The sequence below is a fragment of the Taeniopygia guttata genome, chromosome 7 (genome assembly GCF_048771995.1).
Source record: "Taeniopygia guttata chromosome 7, bTaeGut7.mat, whole genome shotgun sequence".
NCBI classification, from domain to species: Eukaryota; Metazoa; Chordata; class Aves; order Passeriformes; family Estrildidae; genus Taeniopygia; species Taeniopygia guttata.
Window position 1 is genome coordinate 15,296,773 of NC_133032.1, and position 12,889 is coordinate 15,309,661.

At 41.5% G+C, this 12,889-nt stretch overlaps 1 protein-coding gene across 1 annotated transcript; it reads right to left on the bottom strand.

The window, feature by feature from the left end:
* Nucleotides 1-3,825: 3,825 nt before the first annotated feature.
* Nucleotides 3,826-12,229, bottom strand: LOC121470230 (uncharacterized). The gene is made up of 8 exons (XM_072931857.1): nt 12,116-12,229; nt 11,844-12,000; nt 11,140-11,761; nt 10,243-10,399; nt 9,118-9,257; nt 8,634-8,826; nt 7,917-8,081; nt 3,826-7,241 (listed from the first exon to the last, which is right to left on the bottom strand). The coding sequence occupies exons 1-8, from the start codon at nt 12,227-12,229 to the stop codon at nt 7,140-7,142; spliced, it is 1,650 nt and encodes a 549-aa protein (XP_072787958.1). The 3' UTR covers nt 3,826-7,139.
* Between the last annotated feature and the right edge of the window lie 660 nt (nt 12,230-12,889).

The following is a 12,889-nucleotide window of genomic DNA, read 5'->3' on the forward strand; positions in this document are numbered from 1 at the left end:
CAGGCAGTCAGCAATACAGCAGTCAATAGAATATATATATTTTTTAATTGTGTTTAGTTTAAAATCTCAAAATGGATATTAAATCCAATTGTAGTTTGCAGTTGTAGCTACTTATTTTAAAATATGCGCTTGCATACCCTTTTGTATGGACTTTGTTACAGTTCAGAAAATTTGCAACTTAAATTGACTTTAATTCTTTCATAGCACATTAAAAAGTCATCTGAGTTGGTGGCACAAAGCCTATTTTCTTTTTTTTTTAAATGTACTTGGGTTTTTTTTAAAAGCTGGCTACACTAAATTGCAGGTGGTGGGATACAGTAGCCTGTGTTGTATTTGGTGGTAAATTGGTTTAGTGCTAAGCACTTTGTTGAAACAGAAACACAACTGCAGTATTATACAAGGGAAGGTTTGCTAGATTTGTGCTTTTCTTTATCAAAGTGGAAATTGAGAATGTTGATCAAGAACTTGGTGGGACTAAAGCCCAATCCCAGGGACAGCTAGATGTCCCCAAGCACTAGTCAGTTCTTTCTGCCTTGGCAGGAGGCACTGACTTGCTTTTGCAGTACTGAATGTCTTTAGTCCCTCAGTGACAGAGCTTTCCTGTTCCTGGCCTCACAGTAGCCACCTTGTGCTGTAGTCACAGTATAGCTCAGTGCTGTCTTTGACATCTGTGTCAGGTGGCTTTTGGCTCAAAGGACTGGTTTGGAAGAATTTAAGTATTCCAGAGGCAATAAAAACAATGCTCATGATCCTTTGTTGTGAATGTGGGGAAAAAAGTAGTAGAGTGCAGCTTTTTCTGCTGCTACCCCAGAACTGACGTTATTCCAGGGAATTAGTGAACACCCATACACAATGTAAAGTGAGGGCAGGGATTACTGGACTAAATTTGTAAGTGTATGTTTAAGTGTTCATACAGGCTTGAAATAACTTCCAAAGGTTAGACATGCTTTCTCTTTTGTATCCACAATAGATGCTGAGATTTTACTAATACCATGTAACATATAGATACCTGGAATGCTGAATTTATAATTGACAGTGGCTTTCCAAACTTTATTAGAAAGACACTTAGTTTATGCTGGATTCTCTGGGTACTGCCATCAACTCAGAAGCAGAAATTCTTGCTGAGGGTGGATAGATAGAACGCACAGTTATGTAGACACTATTACCTGTAAAAAATGTGTTGCTGTCTGCTAATTTTTTAACACGACCATAGTGTTTCAGTTGTTGTTTGTTTCAGTTGGTTGTTTTTAAGAAAGAAAAAGGCAATGGTTACATTTTAATGCTTTGTTCTATTTTGTTGTTAGAATTTTAGCCTGAAACTTTGCATTTTGTACTTGAAATCCCAGGCTACAGGCTTTTGTTGCAGTGTTCTTTGTCAGATGCATTGAAGAATTTGCAGTGAACCCCAATAATGTCTGGTTTGTAATAGTGTCAGCCTGGTAAATGGATTTTAGGTTAATGTAAACAAAAGAAGCAGTCCTTTAGCTGCCTTTTCTGGAACTGTTGATTTATTGAAGCAAATAAAGTATTTTTGGAAACACCTCTGGGGGTATGGTAGACTCATTGTTTTTCTGATAAGCAAAAATGTATATTCCTGCTTTTAGGACTTTCCTTAAAATAGAAAACCTAAAGATATACATACTATACTTTTATAAAAGCAGGAGCCATGAAAGTGTTCTTTTTAGGGGGTTATTAATTTTGTTTTGGTGTTTTGAAGGTTTCTTTTTTTTGCGGGGAGGGGGGCAAGGTTGGCCACACTTCTAGAGTCAATGTAATGGAAATGTAAAGAACTGTTATGTACCTTCCCTTTGCTGAAAATAGTAATTTTCATAATGCAGCATAAATTATTAAAGAAAATGGGTATCAAAAAGTCTGTGAACTGCATTTTGCAAAATTTGAATTTACTAGTTTTGCAGTTACCTAGCAGAAAACATTAGCTTTCCATTTTGATGCTTCTGTACTTCTAGTTTTACTCATACTTTCCACCCTTGAACAATTCATGTCATTAGGAAGACTGTTTCAACAAAACTTTGTCATATAAAGGCCAAAAGTAATGTTCACCTGTTTGTTTGTTTGTTTTTAATTATCACATGAAAGTAAGTTTTCTAGTATTAGTATGCAATTTCACAAAAGGAATAGCAGTAATAAACTATTTAAAAAGTGATGAGTGTAGATAGTAAAACTACATAAATGTACAGGTATAGCTGTAAAAATACTAGTAAATTAGTATCTTTCCTTAATCATACAGTCATTGTTCAAATAAAACTAATAGGGCAGTTAACATGCATAAGATCATAGGAGAAATCTTGAACTGCTAAATATGCATATGATTGGTTTAAAATTTGTATTTTTACTCATGGAAGTTCTAAAGCATTAAAGGACTAAATAAGCTGAATTAATGCAGCACCCTGATTTTGAATTTAAATTTTGCAATATGTAAAGCAGTAAAGGAGACTTGCTGTTTGTGGCAGGAAGTTAGACATGGCTATATATCCCCACTATAAAAGGCAGTCTCTATGTTGCTTTAGCCATAGCTGCTATTGGAAAGAGTGGTTGAAAGGACTGGAAAGAATTTAGGCATATTAAATTCTGAACAATGATAAGAGCAACTAGCTGATAACTGGGTTCTTTCAGCTAAAATAATTGTTTATTGTGCCAGCAGTCTTGTGCATATAGAATTTAGCAGAGTAGTTTGTAACTAATCTTAGTCTTTTGGACATTTTGTAATTTGTAGTTCGTAACAGGGAAGATTATTTAGTTGTAAGCTGGGAGCATGAATTCTTGATATGAAATGTACAAGTTGTGTACTAGAAAGAAATGCTTTTTTTGCCTATTTGTTAGTGTATTCCACCTCTGCCACATGTGCTTCTTGCAGTATTAGCATCTTCTGCATTTAGAGAAATAATAGTTTCCAAGTCATATTGTGCAACCTGTGCTTGTAAATTCACAGAATATTCCAAGCTGGAAGGGTCCTCGGGTCAAGAGGACCCTCTGACAAGAATCATCAGGTCAGCTCTTAAGTGAGTCAGCCATATAAGATCAAACCCATGAGCTCAGCGTTATTAGCACCATGCTCTGATCAAGTGAGCTCATCTCAGGGTGAATGTGCTTGGCCAGCCTCCAGCCTTCTGATGTGCTGATACTTTGAGTACAGATTCACAGGGCAGAGTGATTTGATCTCTTGCTATTACCTCCTTAGTTAAGCCAAGATCAATTAAGTTTTTACTGAAGATGTGAAGTTAGATTTTCCATGTTACATTAGATGATAGTGTCAAATAGTAGGTGCAATTAAGGATTTCTGTGACTGAATGGCAAATGACAGTCTAATATGTCTATATTATAACATATAAAAACGCAGCTATGAAATGAAGATGATCTAGTGTCCAACTGCAAACTCTGCTTGTTGCCAACTATGGGCTTTTACTTGAAAAAATACTAGTGTTTGTGTGTGTGTCTGAATGTGAAGCAGAATAGTTTTCACTAGTTACAGAAGAACTATCTGTTCAATATGAATGTAAATGGAATGAACACAGAGTCAGTTTAGAACTAACACCTTTCAAAGTGAAAAAACACCTTTCAATCAACAAGTCACCTACAGCAGTATCACAGCCTGGCTGGTTGGCAGCAGAGTGCTTAGGAGACAACAGGAAAGTGACGTCCAATTTCCTGTAGTCAGAGTAGCTAGAGTGCTAGATACAATCTTGCTGCAGACATTTCCCATTATGGATTAAAAGACTCTGCCAATGCCACAACTTCTCAAGATTCTATTTCTATCTTCTGTTGTATTCTCCAAAATAAAAGTAGAAAACTGTCACAAATAAAAGGTATGGTCAACATGGATTTTATTGAGACAGATGTACCCAATTTTATTTGCTCAGTAAGATTTTTTTTCCCCAAGTCAAAACAGAAGGTTTGAGTTAAGCCTGGAGGCCCAGCAATATTCAAGGAGTACAGTACAGATGAATTGATACTTTACCTTTGGTTGTTACCTCTTGACTTTCTGAAAAGAATGTACTGCTTTGTTCCATAATAAAAGTAGTTATTGCAAGCTATGGCACTTGTTTCTTGAGCTTGAGTTATAGGCAGGTTCTAGAATAGCATGTCTTGTAACTTGGTCCACAGTTAGCTTCTGCTGTTGGGCACTGATTGGTGTTGCAGGCACACAGAACTTGGAGAGTGGCTAGCTTCTTACTCCTTTGTAGATGCTTTTCTAGTGGTAAAATATATTTCTAAAGAAAAAAAAGAAACTGTTTAAGTGTATAATTAGTAACTTCTATTAACTGTATATGCACTGATAGATTGTAGCTGAAACTAATGCAGAAATACTTAAAAGCTCTATCAAAGATAGTCCCAAAACTTTGCCCTTGTTCACTGTGCCAGTTGTTGTATTTTTCTTGTTCTGCTCAGTAATACACGCTTATTTTCAGTACGTGTTGCTTTTTCTTTCTAGTTTTGCATGGGGATTTTGGATTATGGGGATTTTTGCATGCTATTTAGAGGTAGTAAATGTTCTGTCTCTCAAAAATTGTAGTTTGCAGTTTTTACACTGCCAGAACAGGAAGGAAGGTCAGTATCAGAAACAAGGATGCACTGCCAGAACAAGGAGGAAGATTACAGACTAGTTACAGCACTCTTCCATTCAAGAGATAACAGGAAGGCCTAAGTTAACAGACATTTGAAAGAATTTAGCTGTTGAAACAGACTTGACCTAACATTACAAGGAAGCTTTGAAAATATTTTTTTCTTTTTCAGAAGTATAGAGCAAGTCTGCATTGGGATGTGAAAATGTTCACCCTTAACAGTCCCATGGTGCCAACTCTTCTGTTCATGGGCCATTTGTTTGCAGGTATGTATCCTCTTCAAACTTCCTCAGAGCTAACTGGTAGCAAAGACTCATGCTAGAAGAACTTGCACAGATGTAGTAACTCCAGCCTGGAACACTACCTAACAGTAAAGAGCTGCACAGTTATTTAATTCAAATTCCCTTAGGATATAAGGCATTTTAGAGAGCTGTTCTCTTCCATTTCCTAGGTAGGAGTTGTATTAGATCCATGAGAACAGTACCCTCTTACACATGTACCACCACACAGGTGTGAGTTGCAATACTGTTGGGAGAGTACCATGTTACACACTGGAGGCCTACATGTTCAAACTAAAATTGCTGTTCTGTTTCCAGAATTGGATCACAAGTGTGGAAAAAACGCAGTTGGATTTAAGGTCTCCATTTCAGTCCCTCTGAGAGCTGCCTTGCATTTCTAAGGTCTTGGTCTTCAAATAAGGCTAATACCTATTATGATTCTCACCTGCTGCAATGTCCTGAAGCAGAAGAATATCTGAGAGGATGCATTTTTGAGAAAACCAATAATTAAAGTTTACTAGTCAAATTATTTCTCAAAGCATTTTCTGATTTTCTAGCTATTAATTAAAACTTTACAGAATAATTTAGATTGGAGGAGAACTTTAAGGTCAAGTTCCGCTGTTAACCCAGTACTGAAGTCCAACACTAGCTAATCCATGTCCCTAGGTACCATGTACATATCTAAATAACTTTGGGAATGATGATTCCAGCTATTAACTAACACAAGAGTGGCCCTAGGCATTAAATGAGAGGTACCTCTCAATGAGTAGATGCTTCCAGGTCAACAATTTCCTTTCCTGCCAGCTGCAGTTCATCTCCCTGTATTTTAATCTCCCTATCTTTAAATGGCAGCTGAAAAGGACTCTGGTGAGCAGCTGAACCAGCCTCCTGCCTTACACAGGATACCTTTTAACCAGCAACATTCCACCACCTCTGGCCATTCTAATCTAGTGTCATCATACTATGCTTTACAGAGGTTTTACAGAAAATTACTAACTAGAATTATTTATTTAAAACAAATATACGAAGCATGTGCATCTCAGAGGCAGTCATGACTGCTGCTAGATTTTTTTCATGCTGAATTTGGGTAACTAAATCTATGTTTAGCCAACATGCTTTAAAATTACACTAAATTCCCACTTTATTCTAGATGTACTGAAATAAAGAGTTGTTTTCTGGTACTGGAGTTTGATGGTTTTCTGTAGATGTTCAAAGTAAAAGGAGTAGAAGCCTGATGGAGGAAGGCTGTAGACTTCAAATGCAGACATACGTAATCTGCAGAAAAGGACATTTTTGGAAGTTGAGTAGGAAATGAGGCTGCATCCATCTTGTTTCTTGCTGCTGTGGAAGTAGACTAAAAACCCACTTAACTCACCAATTGCATAGTAGTGAGCATGTGCAAATTTGCACTTAGGGATGCATTTGGAGCATTACCGAGCTCTGCGGGTTTCAGCACCACTCCTGCTGTAGTCAGTACTTCTTAAGGCTCCAGCTTCTGCCATCAAAAGGCTTTTATAAAAGTTTCCATTCTTTCTGCTTGCTGAAAAAAAGCTGGATGTAATAAAATGAACGCTGGCTCAGAGAGAAGGGAAATAAATTTTCCATTAGTGACCGAAGGAAAAAAGTACTGAGGGACAATTTCACAAGTTAATTGCCATGTCTCTTTTTGTAATATGTAATTTTCAAAAGTAACTACTCCAAAATAATTGGATAGAACTCTGTGTGACTTTTAGTTGATAGTGCAGCAATGTTAGTCTCTTACATTAGGTCAGAAGTGAGGTTTTGAAACTAGTCTTCATTGTTTCTACTTACTGTACTTTGGTTCACACTACAGATTAATGGGCCATGCTAATTGACATAGATAAAGATTCAGTCAGCTCCACCCAGCCATATTCTTCTATCCAAATAGAATGCAGCAGCCCAGACCACAGCAGGACTGACCAAGACAGTAGCAGTCTGTGCTGGCCCTGAGAAGTTCTTGGCCCTGCCCTCAGGCAGAGCTTTAAGGGCCAAAGCAGGCTCCAAAAGTCATGGCAAAATGCTAAGTGTTTTCTCGGTCCTGAGCAAGCTGGGGGCTCAAGTACAAGGCAGGAAGGCATTGCATCAACCATCTTTATCCACCCACTCCCCCGTTTTTACTGTTTTTAATATTGCAGATTATCCACTCCACCATTCTTGCAGTTGTCCTACTTAGGAAGCCCACATCTTGTTCCTTCCTTGAATGTTTGGAGAGAATAGAAGTTACATCCAGTAATGGCACTGATTCAGTTACTCACTGTCTTTATCTCCAAAATGCTTGATCCTGATGAAAAGCAGCCTCTCTCTGAGCATTGTAGTCCAATTCTGCTTGCTTTTCCTGCTCTTTTCTTGCCTGCTTTTCAGCCTCATGAAGAAAAGGGAATAACAAAGCTTAGTATTTGGTTCTCAACATTTGGTTCATCAAAAGCTGAGAGAGGGTAAAAGCTTACTAGAAGGTCTATGGCATCCTTAGCTGACACATGGCACTTAGCATCCCTCTCCACTTCTCTGCCCTGCCTTATCTCCCCAGAAAGGGTACATTAAATAGCTGAGTGAACATCAGCATTAGCTGCTGCTTTTTGGTGACCTGCCCAGAAGATACAAGAGCACGGCAGTGCATGGTTGAAAAAATGTCTTAATGGCACAGGACAGGAGGTGATCTGTCATTATTGATCTCTTATTACCAGCCCTCACAGAAATCCTCCCTGACTCACATGGGCCAAATCCGCCTGGAAGAGGCTTCTGTTCTACTCTCTAAGAGGAGGCCCATAAAATTTTGGTGTATCGTGCATTGTCAAGTTTTCAGCAGTAACCTTCTCACTGCACAAACAAACCTCCTGTGGCCCACAGATAACAGTCAGTCACCTCCTCCAACATCAGCAGCTGTAGTGGACACAGGTAAAAACCAAACCAAATATGTACATGACACCCACAGCAACCTCTCTCTCCCTCTCCTCTTCTGCCTGAGAGGTCTAGTACTATGGGTTTAGAGGTGTGTCTCTTTCTGAAGGGGTTGACAGTATACAGTTCTTCTATTTACCATTTGCTGGAGCTGAAATTTCTGTACTTCCATGTTTGCATCACGCTGTCTTTGTTTCTTGGCTTTTTCCATTTCCAAGTAGACATCGTTTTCTGTCATCCACTGGTTACGATCCTTCTCATCCTCTTCTTTTTTATCTCTCTTCATTTCCTCTTTCAACTTCATCTGTAGTTTACAAAGCACAAAAAAGTTAACCAAGGAGCTGGCCTGCTAAGCTGGAAGTTGGATCTCTCTGCAGAAGCAGCCCTGAATCAGTGTCCCAATAAGCACGGTCGCTGTGGCTGGCCAGTGTCCAAGCCCAGGGTTTCAGCAGCCCTGGCAGAGGCACACCCAACACAGAAGGGGGAAAGGGAGAGGGGACTCCAGGAAAGGCATCAGCAGACTTGCCAAAGCCTGCTGATGATGGCACCAGAGTCACCGGCTGTGGCCTGGGCCAGGCTCCTCTGCTGGAGTAAGCAGTGCAGAGTTTGCACAAATAATAAACAATTACAGAGCCTTCCCAGTCTAATTTTTTTGAAGAGAGGATCACCACATATACTGCTTGCACCTTTCTTAAGGATTTAGTTCTAAATCTCTAGATGATAAATGAAAGGCAACTGGTGAGAACCTGCATGTGTGTCTCACTCCAGATGATGCTAAAATCAATGACATTTCTACATTCTAAAAATGTAGAAGTATATGACAGAAAGAGGAACAAGGACAGCCCCCATTTCTTACCACAGCAACTCTGTTTGCTTCAATAGATTCAAGAGCAGCCTTTTTTTTCATTTCTTTCTCTTTGTTTTGCATTTGGTACTCAACTTCTACCTCTGCAGCTCCTCTAGCAAGATGATCATCTTCAATCTTAAATTTCTCATTCATCTGTGCAGTTAATTGTTCAAAAGCTTTGTCCTTATGCTTCTCTATCATCCTGCAGGAGAACATGAGCTACTGTAACATCCCAGAACTGCTCAGATCACCAGAGGCAATTGGTACCTTTTGCTTCTAGTAACACCAGCCATTCTACCTCCACCCCAACAACACCAATTACTACTGGAACTGGTAGGCATTTTTTCTGCACTTTCTACTTCAAGTTTTAATTACAGAAGACTTGCTTGCATCAAAGTTCTGATCTTGCTGATATAACTACTGAGAATAGTATTTGTCACAAAATTAAACTACAAGCCTGAATCTTAACACTGCAAATTATCCCTGGACCCACCTGTTAGTCTCCAAATTTTTTTCTCTTGTCAGATCAGCCATCATTTCTTTTCCTTTAATATAAGCCTTAATCCGATCATCATCTTTGTCTTCTTTTTGTTTGTCTTCAGCTTTAAATATTTTCTGTTCAGCTATGTGTTCCTGTTTAAATGGAAAACTAAGTTTATTTTCATGTAGAAGTATATTTTGGAAACATGAACTAAAAACAAATTCTAGAAATACTTCAGGCCTAGCCTGTAACAGGGATTTCTTTACATCAGTGGAGAAACTACAGAAAATAGAAACGCAGAGATAAACGTAAATTTTTATTATCTACTTATCACAAATCACAAAGTAAAATTATTACGTGGTTGCAACTCCAGGCTTACAGCATCTCTACATTCTCTCCTCTACCTCCCCAGTGGCTCCAACTGTACTATTACCATCCTGTGTATCATTCATATGGTGCAGACTCTGAAGGGCTCAAACACTAAGTCTGTAGAACCATCAAAATGTAGAGCGTAAGGCATTTTGTAATGACTCAGAAATGGCACTTGTTGCACATACGAGGCTGGGGGACATGGGGGAACATTTGTGTACTTGCCATGAGGAGTATGGAAGGAAAAAAAGCAAGTAGGGTTTTAGTGGGAATTCTCTCCTTTTACTCCCTCCCATGGTAATGAATCGTCACAGTACCTCTACTTCAGTTTCCCTGCTCAAGCAGCTATTGGCAGGGAAACAGTACGTGTGGTAAATAAACTTGGTCATCACCAAGTTTATAAGATATTGTCGCGTTCAGGCTATTCCCTCTCCCTAACAAATTAAAATGAACTTAAAACAGAGCAAGTACATGGAACCTAAATCCAGTTCTCAAGTCAAGGACAATCTCCTTGCTGACTCTAGCAGCCTTTTCCATTGTAGACCAGTTCAAGTTCAGGTGCCACATTAAAACTTTCAAGAGGTCTTTCTCAAAAGCACAGAGAAAACAGATGGCCTGCATTTGGTAGGGTAAGCATTTGATCCCAGGCTACTAAAGCTGTCAGCAAAGACCCTGTTACCCACAGTCCTGTTTATTTCTGGGCCAAGTCCAACCATCACAGTCAAGATGAAATATGTATTTTGAACTGTCTGTTTTCCTGCTACTTACATGATGCTGCCTCTGGAATTCAATTTTTTTCTCCTGTTCCTTTTCTTTATCTCTCTGAATTTCCATTTGGTACAATTGGCTTGATCTCTGTATTTGTTCCCCTTCCCTTCTCTTTTCCAGCTTAGCCAGATCTGCTTGATCCTTGTGCTCCTTTATTCTGAATCAGAAAAGGGAAGTTATTAAATCAACTAGGGACAGCATGAAGTAATAATGAACAGATACAGATTACACACATTTTTGGGTACTTTACCTGATACTTTGAAGTAAAATATCAGTGATCAAAACCAGAAAAAGTTTCAATAAGCTAGCTCCGAATTCTATGGCCAAAGCTCAGTTGTAGTCTGAGGGTGCTAGGGAAGTCTATACCAGTGAAAGTGAACATGAACAATGTATGGACTCAAATGTTAGACTGAATTTGATTTGCCTGTTTCATTGTTATCCCACTCCCTGTACAGTCTCGGCCTTTTCCAGCAAGCAGTCTTCTAAGCAGTGCCACAGCACTGTGCAAGACATGCCAGCTGGATGTGTGACAGCTTCTAGGTAGGGAGAAGCAGCAATAGTGAGCCAAGCCAGTTGCTCTCGGTGCCAGAATTAAGCCAGTCTTATTGGATGTGTTAGGAGAGACACAACCCCACAGCAAGAGACGCTTCTGAAGCTGGAGAACAGAATTATGGAGGGTGGGGGAAAGGTCCCTCTGACCACGAGGCGAGGATGATCTGAAACCCTTGCTCAAAAGCAGTGAGTGATGGAGGCCCGGGCACGGAACACGGGTTAGCGCCCAAGAGCCGCCCCTTTCGGCGGGCCGTTCAGCCGGGACCGCCCGGGCCGGGCTTGCCACATAAAGGTTTTTAACCCAAACCCGCTGGCCCCACTCCCGGGCCCCGCCGCCGGACTCACTGCGCCAGCTGCTCCTGCGCCACGGCCCGGCGGCTCAGGTAGCGGCCACGCTCCACCGCAGCCTCCTGCCCAGCGGCGTCCGGCCCATCGCGGTCCATCGCCGGCCTTCTTCGCCGCCTCTGTGGAGACGGGACGTCTGCCGAAGGAGAAGAAGAGATGCTCACCGACGGCTCTGCTTCCCGGGCAACCGGGGCTCTTTGTCTCACCCCGCTCAAAGGCGGTGGCCGCAGGAGGGCTCCGGCGCCGAGCGGGAGGCGGGCGCTGTGCCCAGCCCCGCCCAGCCCCGCCCCGCCCCGGGAGCTGCCGGCGGGCCGCGTCCGGCCCGTCACTCGCGGAGGGAGGGGAGAAGCGAGCCACCCCCCAGCCCCGGGGGCCGGACCCTCCTCCGCAGCCGATTCCTGGACATCTCGTTTGCCTGCGGAGTGCCCGTACCCGGTAAGAGGTTGAAATGGCCCCTCCGCCTCCGTCTTGCTGCTGCCGCCGGCTGGCCGGGCCGGGCCGTGGCGCTCGGCCTGGCTCCGTGCGCTGCCGGAGAACCTTCCCCCGCCAGGCCTGCCTGTTGCCGGGGCCCAGAGCCCTTGGCGGCCCTGGGAGCTGGATGAGGAGGTCGGGCCTCCTTCTCCTTCTAGGAATTAATCCCTTGTCTTGCCTGGAAGAGACTCCTCGAAGAGGTGACTGCTGCACCCGGGAAGGACAGCACCCACCTTGCACCCAGCGTTTGTACGGTGTAGGGAGGTGAAGCCAACCCTGCTTGGCCCTCGGCTCCCGAGAGGGAACTTGCCTCCGGGATAGCCTCACATCTTCCTCGGAGCCCTGTGCTTTTTCCGAGGCCTGCCTGCTTTCGGCAGCTGGGCTAAGGAACTTGAGGACACACCAAAGACCCACATTCAAAAACTAAAATATTGGCAAGTGTCCTTTCTTTTTTTTTTTTTTTTAAGGAAGACTTGTATTATTTTCTGATCTGGCCAGCAGAGACTGGCAGCTGTGGGGTGCAGCAAAGCAAAGCAGAGTTTCTTGGACTTGGCTTCCAGCGGACACCAGGATAGAGGATACCCTGTTTAAAGCCCAGGGTACTGGTGCAGGAAGTCATTACAGGAACCCCTAACTTCCAAGGCAAGGAAATTAAAGAAATCTAAGCTTAAGGAGGGAGACATGTCTGTGCCGTGGGTGTTGGTGAGTAAATCTGCTGAGGAATCTGAGATACAATTTTAGATCACATCTATTTACCTATTTAATAGATTGTATCTATTTACAGACTGAACTGCTGTTAGTATTTTTGAAAGAACAGTCCAACTATGTTGTCTCTTGTTGATGTGCTGATTTTGTAGGCCCTATTTGCAGCTGTATTGGGACCTATTTGCCTCTTTGGTGACCTTTGAAGGGCTGGAATCAAATTACATTAACATTTTTATGTAATAAAACTGATTTATAGCATGACATTTGCTTTTCAAACACAGTTGCAAAATGCTACCAAAACTGCACACCCTAAGTTCTAACTTTCACTTGTTCTCTTCTTTTTTGTCCCCTGTAACTGTTTTTATTTGGTCTTTTCTATTGTGGGGAGTAATTAACTGGAAGTAGACTAGGGAAAAATGTGACTTTTAGCTCTGAGAATTCAAATCATAGACCTGAAAGACCTGAAAAACCTGGGACAGTGAATTTTTAGAAAATTAATATTAAAAATATAACAGATAGTGAGCTTTTGGCTGGAATTGGTAACAGTGACAGTCAATTATATAATATGAATCCC